Genomic DNA, 20,712 nt, shown 5'->3' with positions numbered 1-20,712 from the left:
AGAGGGGCTGGGGCTGTGGTTCAGCAGTAGAGTGCTCACCTAGCATGTGTGAAGCCCTGGGTTCAAACCTCAGCACCACATAAGAATAAATAAATAAAATAAAGGTATATATAAAAAAGAACGATAGGTAATACATTACTAGTCAGTGGGTGTCCACAAAGAGTCCAAAAGATAGTCAGTCATCTTATGGTTATTTATGTGTTAAACTCTGCAACAGCAACTTGAGGATCAGTACAGCAGCTTAATCATCTCTGTAACCTCTTGGCATTTAGTAGAACAAGGGGCATATGTTGATGTGCTCATCATTCTTCAGGATGCACAATATTTGTAATGAAGATGGTCAAAGAAAGGCTATGCAAACATCAGAGACTGGCAGTCAAGGTGTCTTAATACAACACAAGAGAAAACACACTAACCCAATACAAACCCTGAAAACCCTAAACTAATTATTGAAAACGACGATGGTATACATAATGTTTGAGGACAGGGGTTAACGACCGCAGGCTCTCACAATGGTTTTAAATTTCACGGTTTACAGAGTGCAATTTCACAGCTATTATTCAAAAGACACTCACTGATCATTTACTATGTGCAAGGTCCCGTGTTAAAACGAACAATATAAGCTGTCCCCGTCCTACCAGGGTTATAATCTACTAGGTTCGCATGCAAAGACAAGCCTGGTCGGACGAATGAGAAAAAGAAAGTATTTTATTCTGCCCGGGGTGATAGGAGAGGGAAAGTACCAAAAAGGTGACATCCGATCTAGGCCTTGAAGAATGCTGGGGCCGACCCACCAGTCCTGGTAAAGTGTCACCGATGGTTCTAGAAGAGAAACTGGCCCCAGCTGACTCCTCTAAAAACTCGGAGGCAGGCAGACTCATCAGCAATCACCCCACTTCAGAGAAATTGTGACCCAGGGAACAGAAGGGGAACCCCAGAGTCATACTGCGTGTCAAGGGAGATGCCGGCTCCAGAACCCAGATCCACAGACTCCTCGCAGTTGCGAGCCCTGCCCAAGATTCTGAGGAGTGTAAGCACCGGAATGCGGCCGGGGTCTGGACCCGGAAGTTGGAAAGAGGCCTGAAGAGATCGACCCCTCCAACCATCCGCCGGTCTCTGTCAGCCTTGCCTTATGGCCCGTGCTTCTCAGTCACTCACCCGCCACTAGGCGAGAGGAAGTCGGTGTCGTCCTCATCCCCGGCACCGAACATCGCGTTCGCCTTCTCCAGGCGGTGGGGAGAAAGCCGGATGTTCCCAGGGCCTGTCACCGCCGACGTCGTAAAATGCCGCGGTGGCGCGCTTTTTTCCGGCAGGGCAAACTCGCCCGGTTGCTCTGCCGCGAGGAGACTGGATTCTGGAGAAGGTGGAGCAAAGGCAAAACGTGAGGCCTCTCCTGCCCGCAGAGGGGGCGGGATTCCGAAGTTCTGCGCGAGGATTGGTCAGCGAGCCTAGGGGCGGGGCAGGGGCGGGAACCCGCGGCCTCTGTGGCAGTGGTGGACACGTCGAGCCGGGCAGAAGTAGTAGGGGCTTCTGAGAAGTCCTGAGTCGGTGACGAGCTCAGGCTCTGAGAGCGAAGCGCCTGTGGCGGGACTCGACCTGGCAAGGTAAGGCCTCCCCGCTGCTACTCACAACCCTGGCATAGCCACTGTCCTTCTCCCTCCGGGGCAAGGACCCTCCGCCGCTCTTCTCTGCTCGGCGGAAGGAGAAAGATCCCCAGACTAGAGATCTGAGTCTTGGCCTGGCTCCTACAGTGACATAGCTGGAGTGACCTTAGGCAGGGTGCTCGGTGCCTCGGTTTCCCCTCTATGCAATGGGCAGTGTGTCCAGTTCCCTGTATACCAACTTGTCAAGAAGCTTTTAAACCTCAAAGGTCATTGAGTCCAATTCAGGTCCCCTCATAATCCCAGAATTTGCAATTAAGGAAACAATGAACTTGGGTGACTAGTCCGAGGTCACGCAGAGTAAAGGGCAGGCTGGGACTGGATTCCTGATCCTTCCATTCAGGATTCAGAGAGCTAATGAGTGAACAAGAACCTAATAGCCCTTGAACACTGTGTGCCCATATAAAGTGGTCATCACTAGACTGTGTGGCATATGCCAGGGAGCAGGGAAGGAGGGATACCCCTTTCCATAGTACCCGCAAGTAAGGTGCAGAAAAACTAGGATATTCTAGGACTGGGTGACGAAAAGGAGAAAACTCTGGGGACATTAAAGTCCCTGGTTTTGCCGAGTCTTCTTGCAACAATCCTAAATCAACATCAGTTTATGCCAACTTTTCTGCCTCCAGTTTCCACCCTCTGTGTCTTACATAAATATTTCTTTGGTTAACCTGGTATAATTCTTGGAACAATCTTGGGGTAGCTCTGGCTTAACCAAGCTGTGGATAAGCAGATATTCCAGTGTAGTATCCATTTCCACATGTCTCACTGGAGTTGTTTCACTCAGTCTTCCCCCTCAGTCGGGTTGGTCCCTTACCTGAATGTTTTAATCTCTTAGCATTATATTAAAGTGAAGTGATTGGTAGCTTACTCTGAGAGAACTTCGTTCCTTTTGGCACTTCCCTGGTTGTGCTTCTTATTATAGTTTGCATATTACTAAATTGAAAGCCTTCTTGCCCATAATGAGTTCTCATTAATTCTTTATTGGTTTGAATAATGAAATTTATCCTTGTTCCTGTATTTCTTAATTTACTTAGATTGCTTTTCCTGTGTGACCCATAGAATCCAGCCATGACTCTTGCCTTGTATAGGTAGCTTCCAGAGAGATAAAAATGCTGTATTGGCTGTGAACTATCTGGGTTGCTTACTCTCTTTTGTTAATTGAAGGTGATTGTACTATATTATCTGAAACTCTAGGGGAGGGAAAGAGGGGGAATAGGATAGCTAGAAATATTATATGTAACTATAATTTTTGTAAGTAAATTATTTTTCTATTTAACTGAGGATAAGGCTGTTCGTTGTTTCTTATGTTTATTTTACAGTTTAATATGGTTAAAGCAGTGAAGGCTAACAGTGTTAAAATAGTGATGCAAGTGGAATCTAAGCACTAGAACTGGAACCTGTTGTAGTAGCTCTGAATAGAATGTGAACTTGTCTACCTCTGGGTGGGGGGAATGAACTGGATAAATGAGCTTGGCTACCTCTGGGGGCAGAAATGATCCTTAGCTCTTTTCTAGCTCCTTCTCCCTAGTATATGTCACTCAGCACTAGAGTAGTGTTGTTTTGTTTTGTTTTGTTTTGTTTTTCTGTGGTACAGGGATTGAACCAGGGTTGCTCTTCTACTGAGCCATATTTTTAACCCTTTTCATTTTTTGTTTTGAAACTAAGGCTGGCCTTGAACTTGGGATTCTTATGCCTCAACCTCCCAAGTAGCTAGATTATAGGGATATGCCTTAGGGCCCAGTTTAAACAGTGCTTTTAAAAGATGCCAAGCTCATCTTTGATTCTCTTGAGCTCTTATCTTGCATTCTTGGATGGAGATGTTTTTCTCCAGGATGTTTTAAGCAGCCTTTTTTGATATTTGGGAATCCTAAAAATCAACCTTTTTGGTGATTGGGTCACCACAAACATGAATACCCAGATTACCATTGTGGGGACACAGGTGCTGATTTTTTTCATTGGCAGTAAGAGAAATAGAAAGATAGTGGCAAGTATTCTACAGTCCAACACTCAAATCTGCAGGATTGGGTGTACCTGAAAAGCAAGGGTTTTCCTGAATTAGAGTATCTCCAGATTGATAGTATTAGACAAAGAAACGGGAAACCTGGGCTTCTGCCCCAACCTCTTCTAACTCACTCTGAGTTTGGGCCAGGCTCCAAAAACACTTTGGAATGGATCTCCTTTCACATGTCTACTGAGTGTCACTGGGGCACAAAGATAAGTAAGACACAACCCTGATCTCAAGTTTAAATTAAGTATTTGTGTTTATTTTGTTTTGCTTAAGTATACAGCTTTTCAGTGTATTCATAAAATGTGTTGATCTCCTGAAAATTGACTGGGAAGCAGCAATTTTAATAATTCCTTTCAAATTACGAGTAATTTTGCAACAGATAATTTTATATACAAGTATACACATATTGACCTGTGCTGGTGAATGTGTTTTAATATTAATGAAGTTAGAGCTAAGTTAAATTATAGATGTGATATAGGGATTTGAATTGAATAAGTTTGATATTGGTATAGTGTTCTGTTCCTTCCATCACTTAAAGCAGAAGAATGTCAGAATACAATTCAAGAAATATCATCTGAAAGCCTATTGTGTGTGAAGGACTGTGCTGGGTGTTGTGTAGGGTAAGAAAGTAAGTAAATCATTGTTTTGTCCTCAAAGAGTTCACAGTCCATAGAGGGTAGAGTACACAAATAACCTAACTGATGACATAGTGAAGAAAGTCCCATAAGAAGAAGAAATTAATTATTGTAGGATTTCAAAAGAGGAACAGCTCATACCTAGTTTGGAGGAGATTATAGGGTTAGGAATAGGCTTTGAAGATGAGTAAGATTCCAAGTGAAAGTGAGGAAATAAGCCTTTCCAGGTTGAGGGGGCAACTTTGGCAAACACACAAAGTTAATTAAAGTGGGAATCCTCTGAGTATTAGTTACATACATAATTTACACATTTTATTCTAATTTAAAATATAAGCATTCTTTGCAGGATGCTTATATTTTAAATTAGATCCTTTTCTTTTAACCTAAGGCTCAGCCTTTTCTAAAGTGTTGGTCTTAGAGATCAACACTTGTGAATCCTACCCCAGCCCCCTGTCTGTTATTGTAAATAAGGTTTTTTGGAACACAGCTATGCTCATTTATTTACATATCATCTTTGGCTACTTTATCCTACAAGACAATGTAAGTGGTTGCAGCAGAAACTGCAACCATTTTGTCCATTATGCTTAAAATGTCTACTGTCTGACCCTTAAGAGATTACATAGAAGTCTTAATCTATGGTTTCTTTAAAATGCAGTGAATAAAGTTATTTGCAAAGCAGTCCCAATGCAGAATCTTTCTAGGTGTTGATGACATTTCCTCCCAGCCTTTATATTGGACTTTTCCACATACCTAACAGCAGATTGTATGTATCTGTGTGACTCACCTTTATCTAGTCTTTCCAAAATAGTTAGTTTGATTTGTATACAAATAACTCCTAGAGAGGCTCTGTGGAATAGTAGTTATATTAAGCTTTAGAGTCAAATTTCTTCGCTACTTATTAGTTGTATAGGCCTTAGGCAAATTGCTTGGTTTCTTCCTTTGTAAAATAGGAGTAATGATAGTATCCATTTCTTTGGGTTCTTGTAAAGATTATATGAGTTATGGTGTGTAAAGCACTAAGAACAATGCCTGGCAGGTAATAAGTACTCAATTAGTGTTAGCTGCGACTCTCATTTTTCCCATTTATACGTCACTATTTTACATAATATGAAATTAAGTTATATATTTACAACAATAAACTCAACTGGCATAAATTGGTCTGTGAACGAACACAATTGACACTCTTCCTAAACACAGCTTACTGAGAGGGAGAACAGAAGTGTTGCCTCCATCATATTGGAGGATGGCCTAGCCATTGTGTTGTTAGGTAAGTTGCTTAAGAGTTCTGTGGGAGAATTTATTAAGTATAAGACAACAATGATGGATTAAAATTAAAAAGGAATCTAGAGCCATATATGTTAATAAGTTTGTCCTTAGATCAGTAGGAAAAGGATTTTTTTTTATTCTAGTGACATGATTAATATAAGAAAAATCTATATGGCCTAGAAGTGTCTGAAATATAAAGTCAACTGTTACCTTGCCCCACTCCACGTGAATAGTCCCTTCTTGGGGATGTAAGAATTGAATGCGGAAAAAAAAAAAAAAAAAAAGAATTGAATGCGATCCACAATTCAGGGCAGTGTAATTGACCTGTTGAAAACCTCAATCCAGTTCCCCTTGGGTTATAATCTCAATTTTGAATTGATAAGGATAAAAGTTTCAGTCTGAATGTGAATAAAGTAAAATGACTCCTTAGAAGGTAACAATTCCTACTATTCAGAGTCTGATACTTAATGTCTACCTCTCCCTTTTGTTTCCATCATGGCTCTGCTGTTGATTCCTCTTTGCACTTTCCCCACTACAATAGGGAAAAGATGACACAATTATCACTAGAAAAGCAGGTTTTTGCAGTGACAAAATGACTTCAACTAGTGAATGTCAGGTAAGTCAGTGACCAGGCAGCATCCAGATAACTGTCATTTCAAGTTGGCAAGGCAGGCATGATGGAGAAAGGGGAGGGAGGCCTGAGGAAGTTGCTGATGCCACATGCAGTTCTTAGCATACCAAAACCATTTGAAAAAATCATTGGTGTCCCGTACTTTGTGACTAAGTATGACGAGTCGTCTAAAGTCTGATAATTAATATATTACAATGAACAGTGTAGGCCATAAGAAATCTTATAGCAGGTACTGGAAAGGAAATGCTTTTGAAGTTTCATTGCTTTGAGTAACATCATTTCATGATTTAGGTAACATCCCCCAGCAGAGGAGGGGCCCATCCTTAGGAATGCAAAGCCCTGCAGAGAAGGAAAGGGTTGAGAAGGGTCCACCCTACCTCTTTTCCTTTACACAATGGCCCTGGGGATTAGTATACAACCTGCTTTTGTAGACTGAGGACATTATGCAATAGAGCATAATGAGATGGAAGCCTGCTTTTCAAAAGTAAATATGAGAAATGATCTGGAAGGAATACATAAAGATACCAGTGACATGTTAAAGGACCTTTTTTAGCCAGGTTGAATCTTTTCCTAAATAGATAATGAAGTTATTATAGGACTATGATAAGTGTTTATATAATTTTGCAACAGTTTAGAGAACCTAAAATGTAGTGATTCAATTTATGAAATGAAAGAGGAATGCTCTGTGTCCCCACAGCCAAGTTGGAAACAAGAAGGAAAGAAATAGACTTAAGGATCAAAGACTCTTGTTATGAATTATTGTCTTCAGAGTAGTCATTTCATTTTATTCACATTCAGTTTCAAACCTTTATTATTATCAATTCTAATCAAGATTATAATCCAAATCATCCTACCTGTTCTGTTGGCTTTTTATCACCTCTCACCCTTTGCATAATCTCTATCTTGTATATCTCAGACTGTATTTTAATTTCATGTTTTCCTCTTCTACTAGACTGGGCTTCTTTAGGTTAGGGATTCATCACAGTAACTTCATGCAATAAATATTGAATGAATGAATGAATGAATGAATGAATGAATAAACCAAGTTCCTCAGGGTCACACAGGTAGTAAGCTCCAAGTGCCAGATCTAGAACTCAAGTCTTCATTAAATCACCTTTTATTAATGTTTTGAAAGGGTATAAATTCCTATTACCTTATTTAATAGATTTAATTGCATTTTCCTACTGAATAAAAAAAATAGTTTAAATGTTTTCGAGTTTCTACCTCATACCATATTAATTCCCAGGCAAACCAATAACACTGTAACCTAGACAACTGAACTCCTATAATCCCAGAGATTCAGGAGGCTGAGGCAAGAGGATCACAAGTTCAACTAGACAACTTAGGGAGATGCTGTCTCAAAATAAAAAAATAAAAAGAGCTGGGGAGATGGCTCAGTGGTAAAATGCCCCTGGGTTCAATCCTAAGTACTGTAAAAAAAAAGAAAAAAATAAGAGTTTAAGCATAGAGGATTTTTGTCTGTCTTTGATCATACCAAGAAGATAGTTAAAGAAATGCTTTGCTGATGGGTATATAACTAACTAGTGTTCTTCAGATCAAACTATGAAAGGCTCTATACTGTAACATGAAAGTGAGCCCTCTGTGTGACTTAGAAATCTCCTTTCTGAGATTTATTTTCTTATTTGATGAGCCAGTAAGATATTATTAATAATATTTCATACTTAATATAGTTTTGAATTAGAAAGTATATTTTATTTGATCCTTACAACTTTGTTAGATTGACTGAGTAGACATTTTTTATATCTGTTTTGCAGTTGAAGAAAATAGTCTTTGTTGGGTTTGAGTGGTCAGCTTAATGTAAGATTGCTGATGTGGTGAACTTAGATCATCAGCTCACAGTCTTTGACACATAGTGTAGCACTTGCTGTGTTCTCCTACTGTCTAGAAAACATTCTGAAATCTTTACATAAATCATTCTAAAGTAGTCATGATTAGCACTCTAGAAATGTGTCAGAAAGTCCAGTAAGGGAAGTGTGTAAAGGTGCACCTCATGATTGTATTATTCCAATTATGGCTTAACCAGCAACAAAAGCCATCAGAGAAGTGGAGTGTAGTAGCTGGGAGATCCACTCCCTGTTGGACTTAGGCCCTTCTGTCATTGCATAACTAAAGACCTTTTCAGTTTGTTTGTTTGTTTGACATATCAAATTTGAGTTGTGCTATTTGGACCAGGCAAATAAAAGCTTTTCTAAAAGCCTTTGTGAAGAATGTAGTTGTATATTTGATCTTCTTTGTACAGAAAGGTGGGAGTGGGCAAGAGAAATAAGAGCTGCTATGTTATTTGCAACCAAAACAGGATATGTGAAGCTCAGAAACCCCTCCTGTTTAGTTACTTCCCAGCAAACCATCCTGAGGAATGGAGGGTTGAGGAAAGAGGTTAGCCAAGTGTTACAGAGCCTCTTTTCAGAAGCTGATGTTCAACTGACTGGAAAATATATTAGTGTCAATCAAGAATATATGCCTCAATTTCCCCATATATAAATTAAAGAGGACTGGGGATGTGGCTCAGAGAAATAAGAGCTGCTATGTTATTTGCAACCAAAACAGGATATGTAGTAGAATATTTGCCCAGCATAAAGCCCTAGGTTCAATCTCCAGCACCATGAATTAAAAAAACAAAACAGGATTGGACTTGATAATAATTTAATTTTTTAAATTTAATTTTACAAAATACAATAATATATACATGCTTCTTCCCTTTTTGCATTTTTTACAAATGTACAATAAGTACAACCAACTTATTTTTTCATTTTATAATTTATGTTGGATATCATTCTATATGTGTATAGAGCTTCCTCATTCTTGTTTATGGCTACAAAGTGTCCCATCACAGGGAAATATGATTACTTGTTTGATCACTGCACTACGAGTGAACACAAGAAAATATGATAAATTGTTTGATTACTGCCCTACCAATGAATATTTAGGCTGTATTTTTTTTTCTATTTTGCTATTACAATAGTCCTGCAATGAATAATTTTGTACGTATAACAGTTCTCATATGTGAAAGTGTATCCATAGGATAAATATTTAGAAGCTGTGTCAAAGTGTATATGCATCAGACTGATAAATAAATTCTTCTAGTTCTGATCTGTAAGACTTTAATTGCCAATGAGAAGTGAAAGAGTTGAAAAGTGTCATTTTTTTTGGAACATCTTATTTTTTATATCTCATTCAGACTAAATCTTAAGTGAGGGCCACGTATAGGTAACTTCACCAAAATTATGTTGAATTGCAGACTGCACTAAAGTTACCTGTGTTGCAGTCCTATGGACTCTTCTAGTGCTTTTCAGTATATTACTTAAGAGTTAATTTGCAAAATGAATAAGTATAAACTCAGAACAAAAGAAGACTGTCCCCCAACTGTGTTTACCAAGTAGAGGATTCACGATTTGCATTTTATTACAATCATGTAGGGAATGAAATTGAAAGCTAAAACAAAGAAAGCCTAACTAATATCTGTCTGCTTATGTGTTTTTACTGTCTTTCCTGGGACAGAAGGTACTTTTTACTATGGTCCCTGAGACAGAAGGAACTTTGTAAATACTTATTGAATTGACTTGAAGTCGATGACAGTGATTCTGCCTCTATTTTGCTACCTTCTCAGGTTTCAGCTATCTTACTCCAGCTTGTAAGTGAATGAAGCTATACATTTAAAAGACACAATTTGATTAGTTATAATTTTTCTAATTTTAGAATAAAGAAACTTTTCTATGGGCCATGCTTTAAGCACTCTTAATCTCTATGTGAAATAGCTCTGATAAACTGTGAGATTGTAGATAACCAGGCCCATTTGTGACCTATAACTCCAGAGGACAGAACTATAACATGCAGCTCTCCTAGGTAGTCCTTCCTTTCCAAATATAAGTTCTCTTCAGTGCCAGAGTCCCTGGGGAAATTGCTGCTAAATGATGCCTTGCGGGGCTTCACACCAGGCCTGGCACCACACACCTGTAATCCCAGCTATTCAGGAGGCTGAGGCAAGAGGATGACAAGTTCCAGACCAGCCTGGGCAATTTAGCAAGATATGTCTCAAAGTAGAAGTTCTGGGGATGTAGTTCAGTCTTAGAGCGATTGCCTAACACGCTTGAGGCCCTGAATTTGATCCCCAATACCACCAAAAAAAAAAAAAAAGTTTCATGAACTTTCTAGAAAACTGAACATAAAAAGAATTTCCTTCATTATGGTTTCATCAAGACCACAGGCTACATGGTGCTACTGTAGCTTAGAATTTTTATTGACTCTTAAGAAACTAGAATGTAGATGAGATGGACAAAAATTTGGTATAATATATCATATTTCTGTTTCAAATGGCATTTTGAACTGATCTCTTTCTTTTAAAAACCCTAGTGAAATTACCATAGAAATACAGTAATAAGAAAAAGTATTGTTTAAAGTCAGAAAACAGAGAAGCAGAAGCTAGGAACTTTGAAATGTTTAAAAGAAAACAGGATGCAGTTAGGAATGAGATTGAAGAAAATGACTGACCACATGATCATACAGGTGAAAGACATCCTTGCCTGTAAAGTCAAATGGCCAGGATTCACTAGCACGCCCGTGAGGGCCCCAAATAAAGAACTGAAGAGACTAGAAAGAATGATCGGCTAGGGGGTAATTGATGGCGGACAAATCAAAGGATTTGGGGAATTATACCAATGTCTAGTTTGGAAAGAACAATAGATTAAGAAGCAATAATAATGAAGATTTGTCAAGGGCTTACTATATTTAGGTGCTGTGCTTAGGAAAGTGTTTAAATATGCACTGTTGTGACATAGTGCTGTGGTCATCTCTTTTGTAGAGGAAACTAACCTGCTGTCTCAGCCACTGGCCATTGCTTTAGTGAACACCTGATAATAACTCTTAAAACAACCCTATGAGATAGGTTACTTCTGTTATCCTTATTTAAGAGCTGAATCACAGAGAGAGGTGTTAAGTAATTTGCCCAAGGGCCCACAACCAGTAAGGTCAGTTTTACCTGTTAGAGAATGAGTATAGATCCCTTGCTATATTTGGAGAGTTGCCATAACAAAGAAAGAGAAAATGTCTTTTCTGCCCACCGCTTCCTTCTGATGACTTGTGTTTGTGTGTGGTGGGCTAGTCAAGATCTCAAACCAAATCCCAATTTCAAAAATGCAGTTGTTGGTTAGGGACAGACTCTTGCATGGTTCAGCTGGAGGGAGATCTTAATTTTGAGTAATCTTATTGGGAATTACATGCCACAATTTCTTCACCTAGAAGGAATTTAAAAGTCTTAGTAAAATAGTGCACTTCCTGTTTGAGGTCCATCCTTCTGAATGTTCAATTCCTGTATTTCACAACTAATGTAGAAAAATAAACTACAGAAAATACATACTTTCCCCTTCATCTGAAACTCAAAAAGATTTTATTCATTTCACACTTTATTCAATCAGTGGTTAAGAAAACCCCCCTCAAATCCCAAAGATGAAGGATTCACTATTAGCCCAGAAGAATGCATAAGAATTTGGGGTTGTGGCTCAGCAGTAGAGCGCTCACCTGGCATGCACAAGGCCCTGGGTTTGATCCTCAGCACCACATAAAAATAAATAAATAAAATAAAGGTATTGTGTCTAACCAAAAAAAATTAAATCTTTAAAAATAAAAAAAATTAAAAACATCTAAATATTGGGCTAATACTGAATCCTTCATCTCTGGGATTTGAGAGGGGTTTTCTTAACCACTGTGTGAATAAAATCTTTACATTTCAGATGAAGGGGAAAGTATGTATTTTCTGTAGTTTATTTTTCTACATTAGTTGTGAATACAGTTGTGTCATTTTTATGAATTACTCCCTAGAAGGTAATTCAGTTGTGTGAAGTAGGGGTCATAATTTTCAATTTTAGCCAAACATCCCTGATGCTTTTTATACAGGAGGTCTTTAGACTATACTTTGAGAAGCATTCAAGTTATGAGGAAAGTAATTAGCATTTATTATTTATTATGTACCTTATTAATGTACCAGTCACTTTCATGTAAACATTTGCATTTGATATCTACTTGATATTTTATTGCCCCACTTTTATGTGTGTGTATTATTTGCACAAAGTCTTTTTTTTTTAAATATTTATTTTTCGTTATCAGCGGACACAGCATCTTTGTTTGTATGTGGTGTTGAGGATCGAACCCGGGCCGCACGCATGCCAGGCGAGCGCGCTACCGCTTGAGCCACATCCCCAGCCCTGCACAAAGTCTTAACAACTTACTTTTAGTTAAAGCGGCAGGGCCCAAAGAGTCAGCAGTCTGACTCTAAGAACAGGGAAGGCTTTTCTTGCTCTTGTTGTATCTGCTCAGGCAAGGTATCTCTCAGAGGAGATTTTTGTTTAAGATTGGCAAGTTGGAAAATGCTAGATGCTCAGAAATGTATTTGATAAGTATGTGTTAAAGCCCCTGAAATTTTATAATACCTAAAGCATCAACTATTATTGAGAGTGCATTTAGAAAAAACAAGTAGGTACTTGCTTCTCATTGAATCTATTATATGCATCTAAACTTTTCCAGGGTTCTAAAGATGAATATTTATCCCTTGATCAAGGAAACTGTGACCAAAAAGACTACATTACCTAATGTAACAGAAAAACCAGGGATAGAACTGAAATTTCTACTCCTATGTTCTTTCAAATTCTAATCATTATAAAGGTTAAGGTGGGCTCCCACACATGTTACCTGGGAATTATCCAGAAAACTCTTGTATCACTGGTTGGGAATGATGACTCTTTGTGACACCATTAAATATTTGAAAGTTCACACAGATATTATAATTAGAGGTGTTCTTGTATTTTAAAAGAGTAAAATGGTGTCATTTTTTGAATTATTCTCAAAAGTTCTGTTTTTAACAGTGAAAATGTAGAATGGTATTTGGGTAAAAGAATGATAAAATGTGTCCTTTCACTTAGAGCCATGTAGAGGTAGGACAGCCAAGAACAAGTCATAGTTTTAGCACATATTCTGTGCCATAAACATGGTAGAGAACATTGCAAGACAAAACTATAGGGGGAGGTAACAATTAGATTTAGCTCCTTCTGAACTGCTTAATGGGCAAGAATTTCATAAACTTAACAGAGTGCTTGAATGACTTGACACTGATTTACCCTGAATATACAGACTATCTAACTACGCCTTTTTATCTATTTATTTTGTGTGTGTGTGTGCGTGTGCGTGTGCGTGTGCGCACATGCATGGAGATTGAACCCAGGGCCTCGTGCATGCTACACAAACACTCTACCACTGAACCATATCCCCAGCCATTTTTTTAAAATTTTGACACAGAGTCCCACTAAGTCACTCAGGCTGGCCTTGAATTTAGGATCTTCCAATCTCAGCCTCCTGAGTAGCTGGGATTATAGGCATGTGCCACCTCATTGCTCAACTTGTGCCTCTTAATAGGAATAGGCCTATATTCATTTTTAAGTTTCTCTCAAAACTATTTCTGTTTACTTATCTCATTTTCACTGGGTTGCCCCCAGAAATTAAAACAACCAACTGTGCTGAGATAGGGGCATAACATAGTTGGGTAGAAATACTATTCTATAAATAATAGAAAGAACACTGGACTTGAGATCAGAGTCAGAACCCTTACTCTGACCTCAAGTCCAGTGTTCTAGTGACTCACTTCACTAGACTAATTGCTCTATGACCTGTGCTAGACAGTTAAGCTTCTCTATCTTGGTTTTCATCTGTAAAATGAGTAACCATTCTTCTTTAATTCAAACCTGCCCTTTAAGTGGCATTAGGTTTGGAAACATCCCATGCTGTTGTGGTTCATTAGTATTCAGAAAAAGTGTGCCTGGCAATGTGCCACAAAAGCTAAATGAAGTTACTGTCAGGACCCCCACACACACTTAAAATCAATCAAATACCGAATATTTCTTGAATACCTACCTAAAAGACATTTCCTGCTTGTATCCTTAATCTATGCCTACAATGCATTATATCAGCAAGATGCAAGTGCTTTTTCTTCGACTTCATTGTTGAGCACTCAGCAGATAATGATTCACACAATAATAATAGTGCTTTTGCCTTTATTATATGGTCTTTTCCGCCTGATTTTTTCCAATTCACTGTCTTATTTGAATCATGTAACTATCCTGAAGGTATATAAAATATATATACAATACATATATATTATGTCCATGTTCGCATGAACTTGAGAGACACTGAAACTCAGAGAATGAAAGTAGTTCTCAAGGGGATGGGTGATTTTGCCCCCCAAGGGACTTTGGGAAATACTTGTAGACATTTTTGGTTATCACTGTAATGGGCAGAAGCTAGGGATACTGTTGAAATCCTTACAGGACACAGGACAGCCCATACAATAAAGAAGTATCCAGCCCCCAATGTTCATAATGCTGAACTTGAGGAAAGTGTTTTGAACAAACGAACTCAATGTGATGGAGCTGGAACCAGAATCTAATCTTGGACTCAAGTCTAGTATGCAGTGGGGTTTGTTTTATATCACTGTGGAAGATGTCCAGGTAGAACATGGATTGTGTAGTCTAGGTAAAGTCTATTAGTCTATTAGGCATTTGCCTAATAGTGTGTCTTACATTCTGCTGCCTATATTTCTCCTGGAGTTTCATCTACCTTCATCTTATTTAATTATTTAACTAGCAAGTACCAGATTTGAGTCGTTTATCAATGTGGTTTTGGAATCATTACAGTCCCTTCAGCAAGCCTCCATGCAGAACACCCATTGCCAACCTAAAGACCCATGGGACTTTTATGGGAAATGTCACCAGGAGACTCATCTAAAAATTAGCAAAGCTAGATTTGAATACCATATAACTCCTTCTAAAATTTTAACAGATATATTTCTGTATTCTGGCAAATTAAACAATTGTAGCCCATGGCTCTGTAAAGATTTTTTCTTTCTTTGTATAAATCTGCTTCACATAGAACTTGAACTGGAAATACTGTTGGGGAAGAACAAATAAAGACCCGGTCAGTATTCATACAGCAGCCAATATTTTAATATCCTGTGGAAACATAAATCTGATTGTGTAATTCCCTGCTTACTACCCTAAGTAGCTCCCAGTAGCCCTCAAAATAAAATTCAGACTCCTTAAAATGACCTTTGAGGCCTTCCTGACACCCATTTACCTCTCTTCATTCATTCAATACCCAATTCTGCAAACAAGAGTCTCTTCCTCCTCACCACCCTCCCCTTCTCTCCGGCCTCCCCTTCTCTCCGATGGCACATATTTCCCTTGAGAGCCATTTGTTCTTTTCTCGCCTCAGTGGGATACTTCCTTGCCCCTTGACCAAACTGCAATAATTTTACCAGTTGTTTAATGTCACCTTCTTAAGGAGGACTTCTTTCTTTCTCTTCCCACCTGCCCCACTCCATCTAAATTGCTTCTTTTGCAGTTCTTCTCTGTCACCACACTGTTTCTACTTCCTGTATACCACTATTACAACTTGAAATTGTAATTTTTCTATACATATTTACTTGCTTACATATTTAATGAAGGTTTCCTCCTCTAGAGTAGTACCACAAAGGCAAATATCTTTTTGCATCTGGGTCCTTATAGATAGATACTGAACCCCACATAGATTTGGATAGGTTTTTTTTGTTGTTGTTGGTTGGTTGGCTGGTTGGTTTTTTGGTACCGGAGGTTACCATGTACTTTACCACTAAGCCACATTCCTAACCCTTTTTGTTTTTTCTTTTGCTGAGAGTCTTGCTAAATTGCTAAGGCTGGCCTCGAACTTGGAATGCCCCTGCCTCAGCCTCCCAAAGGCATGTGCCACTGTGCCCAACCCATGTGGATTTTCTAAGAAATTAATAATAAATACTTTTTAAATTAGTGAATATTTGTTGGGTATTCTTCCAGAGGCTGTAAGGAGGTAGAAATTAGAACATTTCTTGCCCTCAAGGAACTTGCTGTGTAAATAACATTTTTTGATCTTGTATTTTTTTTAAGAACTGTAAGTTAAAGTTATAAGAGAAATTACTAGGGAAATTCAGAAAAGAAAGAGCTTTCTTCTATTAGGAATTCAAGAAAAAAGCAAAAAGTTCATGGAAGAAGTGCTATATTAACTTACCCTCTAAGAATGAGTTAGATTGGTCTGGGGCTGTAGCTCAGTGGTAGAATCTTTCCTGGCACATGTGAGGCTCTGGGTTTAATCCTCAGCACCACATATAAATAAATCCATCTGCAACTAAAAATGTTTTAAAAAATGAGTTAGATTATAACTTATAAGAACAGGGGCCTTGTTTTAGCTTTAGTGCATAATAAATGTTGAATAAATTGTGGCAGGATTTTTACATATTCAGAAATGGGAGGGGACAAGAATCTCAGGAAATGACACAAGCCAAAAAAAAACAAAACAAAAAAAAACATACAGGTGTGAAAGTGCTAAATTTTAAAAGTGAGTAGATCAGTTTTAATAGAACATAGGGATGTGAATGTAAATAGATTGACATAAGGCTGGAAAGTTCTGCTTGTAACAGAAAGACTTCAGTGCCAGTCAGCAAGCATAACAGCACTATGTCAATCTCAGAAGCCGGGCTGAAGATAGCTAGCTTTGTCTTAGCCGGCAGAGATTAGTTCCTGTTTGTAGATCCTAACAACCAAATCATAGCTTGAGAAATACATACAAATAGTAAGCATTCCAGAGTATTAAAACCAGTTTAGCTTGGAGTACTGGTTCTTTAACCAACATCATCACCACCAAATAACAAGATTCAGATTCCTATGGTGCACCTTCTGTATTTGGCTTGGCTGAAAAGAGTGTTTGCTTCTATTTCTGAAGGGAGCAGCTGGCCTGAGGAGTCCCTAGTGCTGTTGCAATCATGATTATAGAATTTGTATATCATGAGGAGTTCCATGCACTGACTTCTAAAGTCTTTCCAATGCTTAGATTCTGCAACACACAACCTACCAGGATAGTCAGGTGGCAATTTCAGGTTCTCCATATAGATGAAGAAATGCCTTATCAGTCTCTTTCCAGGCCTCCCTGTTTTGAATCAGACTTTTCTCCTTAGCTGGATCAATAAGGAGTAGCATCCAAGAGGGGCTCATTTACCGTCTGCCATTGATGAAAAGGAATTTTGGAGAAATACATCCACTCAACTGTTTCTCCTGCCTTTTCTCCATAATGTTCATTCTGTCAATGTGATGTCAGAAAAAGGCACAGATTGAAAAGATTTCAAAAAAAACATTTTAGGGTATTTGGTGAGACCTAGTCCCAATGTACTAGAGGTATTTAAAGATCCTAGAACTAGCCTTGGAAGAGCGGGAGGATTTGTGGCATTAGACATTATAAGGATGGACATTCCAGACTGAAGAATAATGAGAGAGATGGGAGGTGTGGGGGTAAGTCCTAGAAACACAAGAAACAGACTGCCAGACTCATTTGGCTGGAACATAAGGTACACGTAGGCAGAAAGGTAGGTTGAGATCTTTGTTTTAGAGTCTTTGTGATTTCAGACCAAGGAAGTTAATAAACAATGGAGAGATTAATAGGCAGTGGAATTTTTTGAGTAGATAAATAGTCATGCCTTAGGTAGATTAATTTGTCATTGATATATAAATAGAATGGACAGAGGCAGGGTACCATAAGGAAAACTCATGTTTGTAATAATGCTGTTAATGTTGAAACCCAGAGGCAGGCTGGATCAATCTTCTGAATTACTGGGGATTAGTCAAGTGACCAAAATTATGACATTTGTAGATAAAAAACACGACATTGGGTAAAGTAGATTTAATGGACCTAGGAGTGAGGATATACCTAGGTTCTAGCAATAGCTTTCTAGTATAGCCTTGGACAGGCTACTCAATCTCTCTCTGCCTTGGTTCCTCCATCTTAGAAGAGATATTGTGAGGATAAAATAACAGTTAGAAGGAAATGCCGTTCTTTCTTTCCATGTCATGTGTTCAGGTTAAATACAATTATTTATTTGATAGATGTACAGAGTAAAAACATTTTAAGTTTGCTGTTTCCTCTTCTCTCCTACTGTTATCACTTGTCAAGGTTTAATTCATGTGCAGGTCTGAGCAGCATTTCAAACCATTTAAAGGTCAATAGCAGCTAATGTTCTCTGCTGCTTTTCAAAAAAGGTGTGAGTTTTGTTTACAGTCACTCTCCTCACATTTGTCTCAAAACAGATAATTTATAAAAGTATCTATAAAGGCAAATCAGGCCAGAAATGTAAATGTTCAGATCCTCCAAAGAGCTTTGTGGTTTCAGTCTCTAGGTTTTTAGGAAATGAATAGTTGGAACAAGGTGAATTTGTAATACTCTTCCAAGTTCAACTTGCATATGTTCAACTACATTTTGTTACTTCTTGAGATAGAGCTACCAATTAATTTCTACGCACATCCATCAAATGTTTTATAGTATTTCAGATTTATTAAGGTGGTAGAGAGGAAATTGAGGTTTTCCTAGTGTATCATTAAAAAAATTAAGGAATGATTTTTTTTCTAAAGTTGCCAAGGAAGAAATGCAGAAAGGCAATTTATTTCCTCAAACATTATTGTAATCTATTGTGTTTGGGGATATTAGAAAATGCAAGAGACCCAAAGATAAATAAGATAGTGTCCTACCCAAAGATAAATAAGATAGATACACCTGACTCAGAGCTGAGGCAGGAGGATCACAAGTTCAAGGCCAGCCTCAACAACTTAGCAAGGCCCTAAACAACTTAGCAAGACCCTGCCTCAAAACAAAAAATAAAAAGGTCTGGGAATGTTTCTCAGTGGTTAAGTGTCCCTGGGTTTAATTCCCAGTACCAAAAAAAAAAAAAAGATAAGAGACATTCTATTCTCCTGGAAACTGAACTGAGAAAATGTAGAATTATGTTTCAGTTCTAGTAGAACTGTATTATATAATTTTTTGTATATATATTTAAGGAAAATGAAACTCTAAAATACAGAATAATTTGTCCAATATAATATTTATCACCCATGTCTTTTTTTCATTTTTAAGCTATTTATTTTTTTATAGTTTGTTACTTATATGGTAATTGTATGGTCCATTCATGTTTGTCCAGAAGAGAGAGATGATCTAGAGCATTGGAAAAATTAAGTTTGATATTAGCATGCTTTCTCTTGAAAATGATAGCCTTCCATGGCTATATAATTCATTATGTAATCAGTTCTTCTAGGATCTGTCCTGCCCCAACAGGTTTCCCATCTCCTGTGCTCAGTCTGAGCAGCTTAATAAGGTGGAGTGATGTGGACCATATGAAATTTATGACAGAAGGGGTGACCTTGAACCAAAATCCGGAAATAAAGTGGTTTTTGTCTTAATCTGATTAGAATCAAATGACATCTTTGCTTTTTGTCTTTCCGTGGTTACAGTTAGAGCAAGATTCTCAGGCAGCTCCTGACTTAGCATCCTCTTTGCTAAATGGATATTCTTAGCCAAGAGCTTCAAAGTAAAAGAGCTACTCCCTCTAATTCAAAACTGTTTTATTCTTTTTAAAATTTGTCAGTCCATGCAGCATTTCTTGAAGACACTTTAAGCTTTAAGTGTAATTGTTTGAAGTACTTTTCCCCTTTATGTGTTTGGCAATTGGTTACTTTTGATGCATCCCAGGAGTCTTAGGTATGAGTAATTCAGCCACATAAATTCTGCTGATACTTGAGTATGTAGACTGTACATCGTTTGGTTTCTTTCCATGAAACATGCTTGCAGGGACTCCTATCCAGATTATCTGAATTAGTAGTACTCACTTCAGTATACAGTGAAGAAAGAAAAAATAACAATGATAATGACTACTAAATTCTGTCAATAATTGCTAAATAATTCCTGGCCAGTTCTATCAACATCTTTCTCAGCCCAACCAGTGTTTTGAAGAAAAAGAAGTGAGAAATTGTGGATGATTCCTTAATATCAACAAAGGCAAAAAGTCAGAAGGTAAAATGGTAGCCATTGTTTTATTGAGAAACATTTTAAAAGATAAAAATCTAAGCCAGCGTGGTTGTACACACCTGTTATCCCAGCAACTTGGGAGGCTGAGGCAGGAGGATTACAAATTAGAGGCCAGCTTGGGCAACTTAGCTAGACCCTGTCTCAAAACCCTGGTCTAGCACCCAGGGTTCAATCCCTAGTAATAATAAAATAAAATCTAAGAGACCTTTTGTGTGTGTGCAAGTATACGTGGTAGAAATAATGGTGGTCGTGAGTTTTGGGCAATTATTTTCCTGAGTTCTGACTGCCGTCAGAAGCCTACAATTGCAGTAAGTGCTATATGTCAGCTCCTGTCATTTAATATGGGGAGATAATATGTGTTTGAATGTATATAATTTTAAGGTCTTCTATGTCTCTTTTTTCCCATTGACTAAATCCCACCTCCTCCACTGATCGTTTTACTTACCACATGTACAAAATCGGTGTGGCAAAAATTCCAGGGTCATAAGTTTCTGCTGATTCTGGCTGAGACCTATGATTTTCTCAAGCCTAATATTCCATAAAAGCAATTGATAAAAATTAAGTATCCTTATTACCACTGCACCTCAAAACAGATTC

The 20,712-nt window shown here is 38.1% G+C and overlaps 2 protein-coding genes across 6 annotated transcripts in view; one reads left to right on the top strand and one right to left on the bottom strand.

Moving 5' to 3' along the window:
• The window catches only part of FKBP15 (FKBP prolyl isomerase family member 15), a 62,485-nt gene extending 61,172 nt beyond the window's left edge, over window positions 1-1,313 (bottom strand). For 2 of the 5 annotated variants that reach the window (XM_081279588.1, XM_081279591.1), the window contains exon 1: window positions 1,159-1,313. In XM_081279588.1, the coding sequence (XP_081135714.1) occupies window positions 1,159-1,211 (53 nt within the window). In that variant the 5' untranslated portion in view covers window positions 1,212-1,313. The remainder of the gene's footprint in view (window positions 1-1,158) is intronic. The other 3 variants (XM_081279589.1, XM_081279592.1, XM_081279590.1) reach the window with 2 other exon arrangements.
• A 134-nt stretch (window positions 1,314-1,447) lies between these two features.
• The window catches only part of SLC31A1 (solute carrier family 31 member 1), a 33,312-nt gene continuing 14,047 nt past the window's right edge, over window positions 1,448-20,712 (top strand). The window contains exon 1 of the mRNA XM_081279593.1: window positions 1,448-1,604. The gene's annotated coding sequence lies outside the window, so the exon portion shown is untranslated. The remainder of the gene's footprint in view (window positions 1,605-20,712) is intronic.

The sequence above is a fragment of the Spermophilus citellus genome (genome assembly GCF_964194105.1).
Source record: "Spermophilus citellus genome assembly, chromosome: 2".
NCBI lineage: Eukaryota > Metazoa > Chordata > Mammalia > Rodentia > Sciuridae > Spermophilus > Spermophilus citellus.
This window is presented reverse-complemented; position numbering and strand designations above follow the sequence as displayed.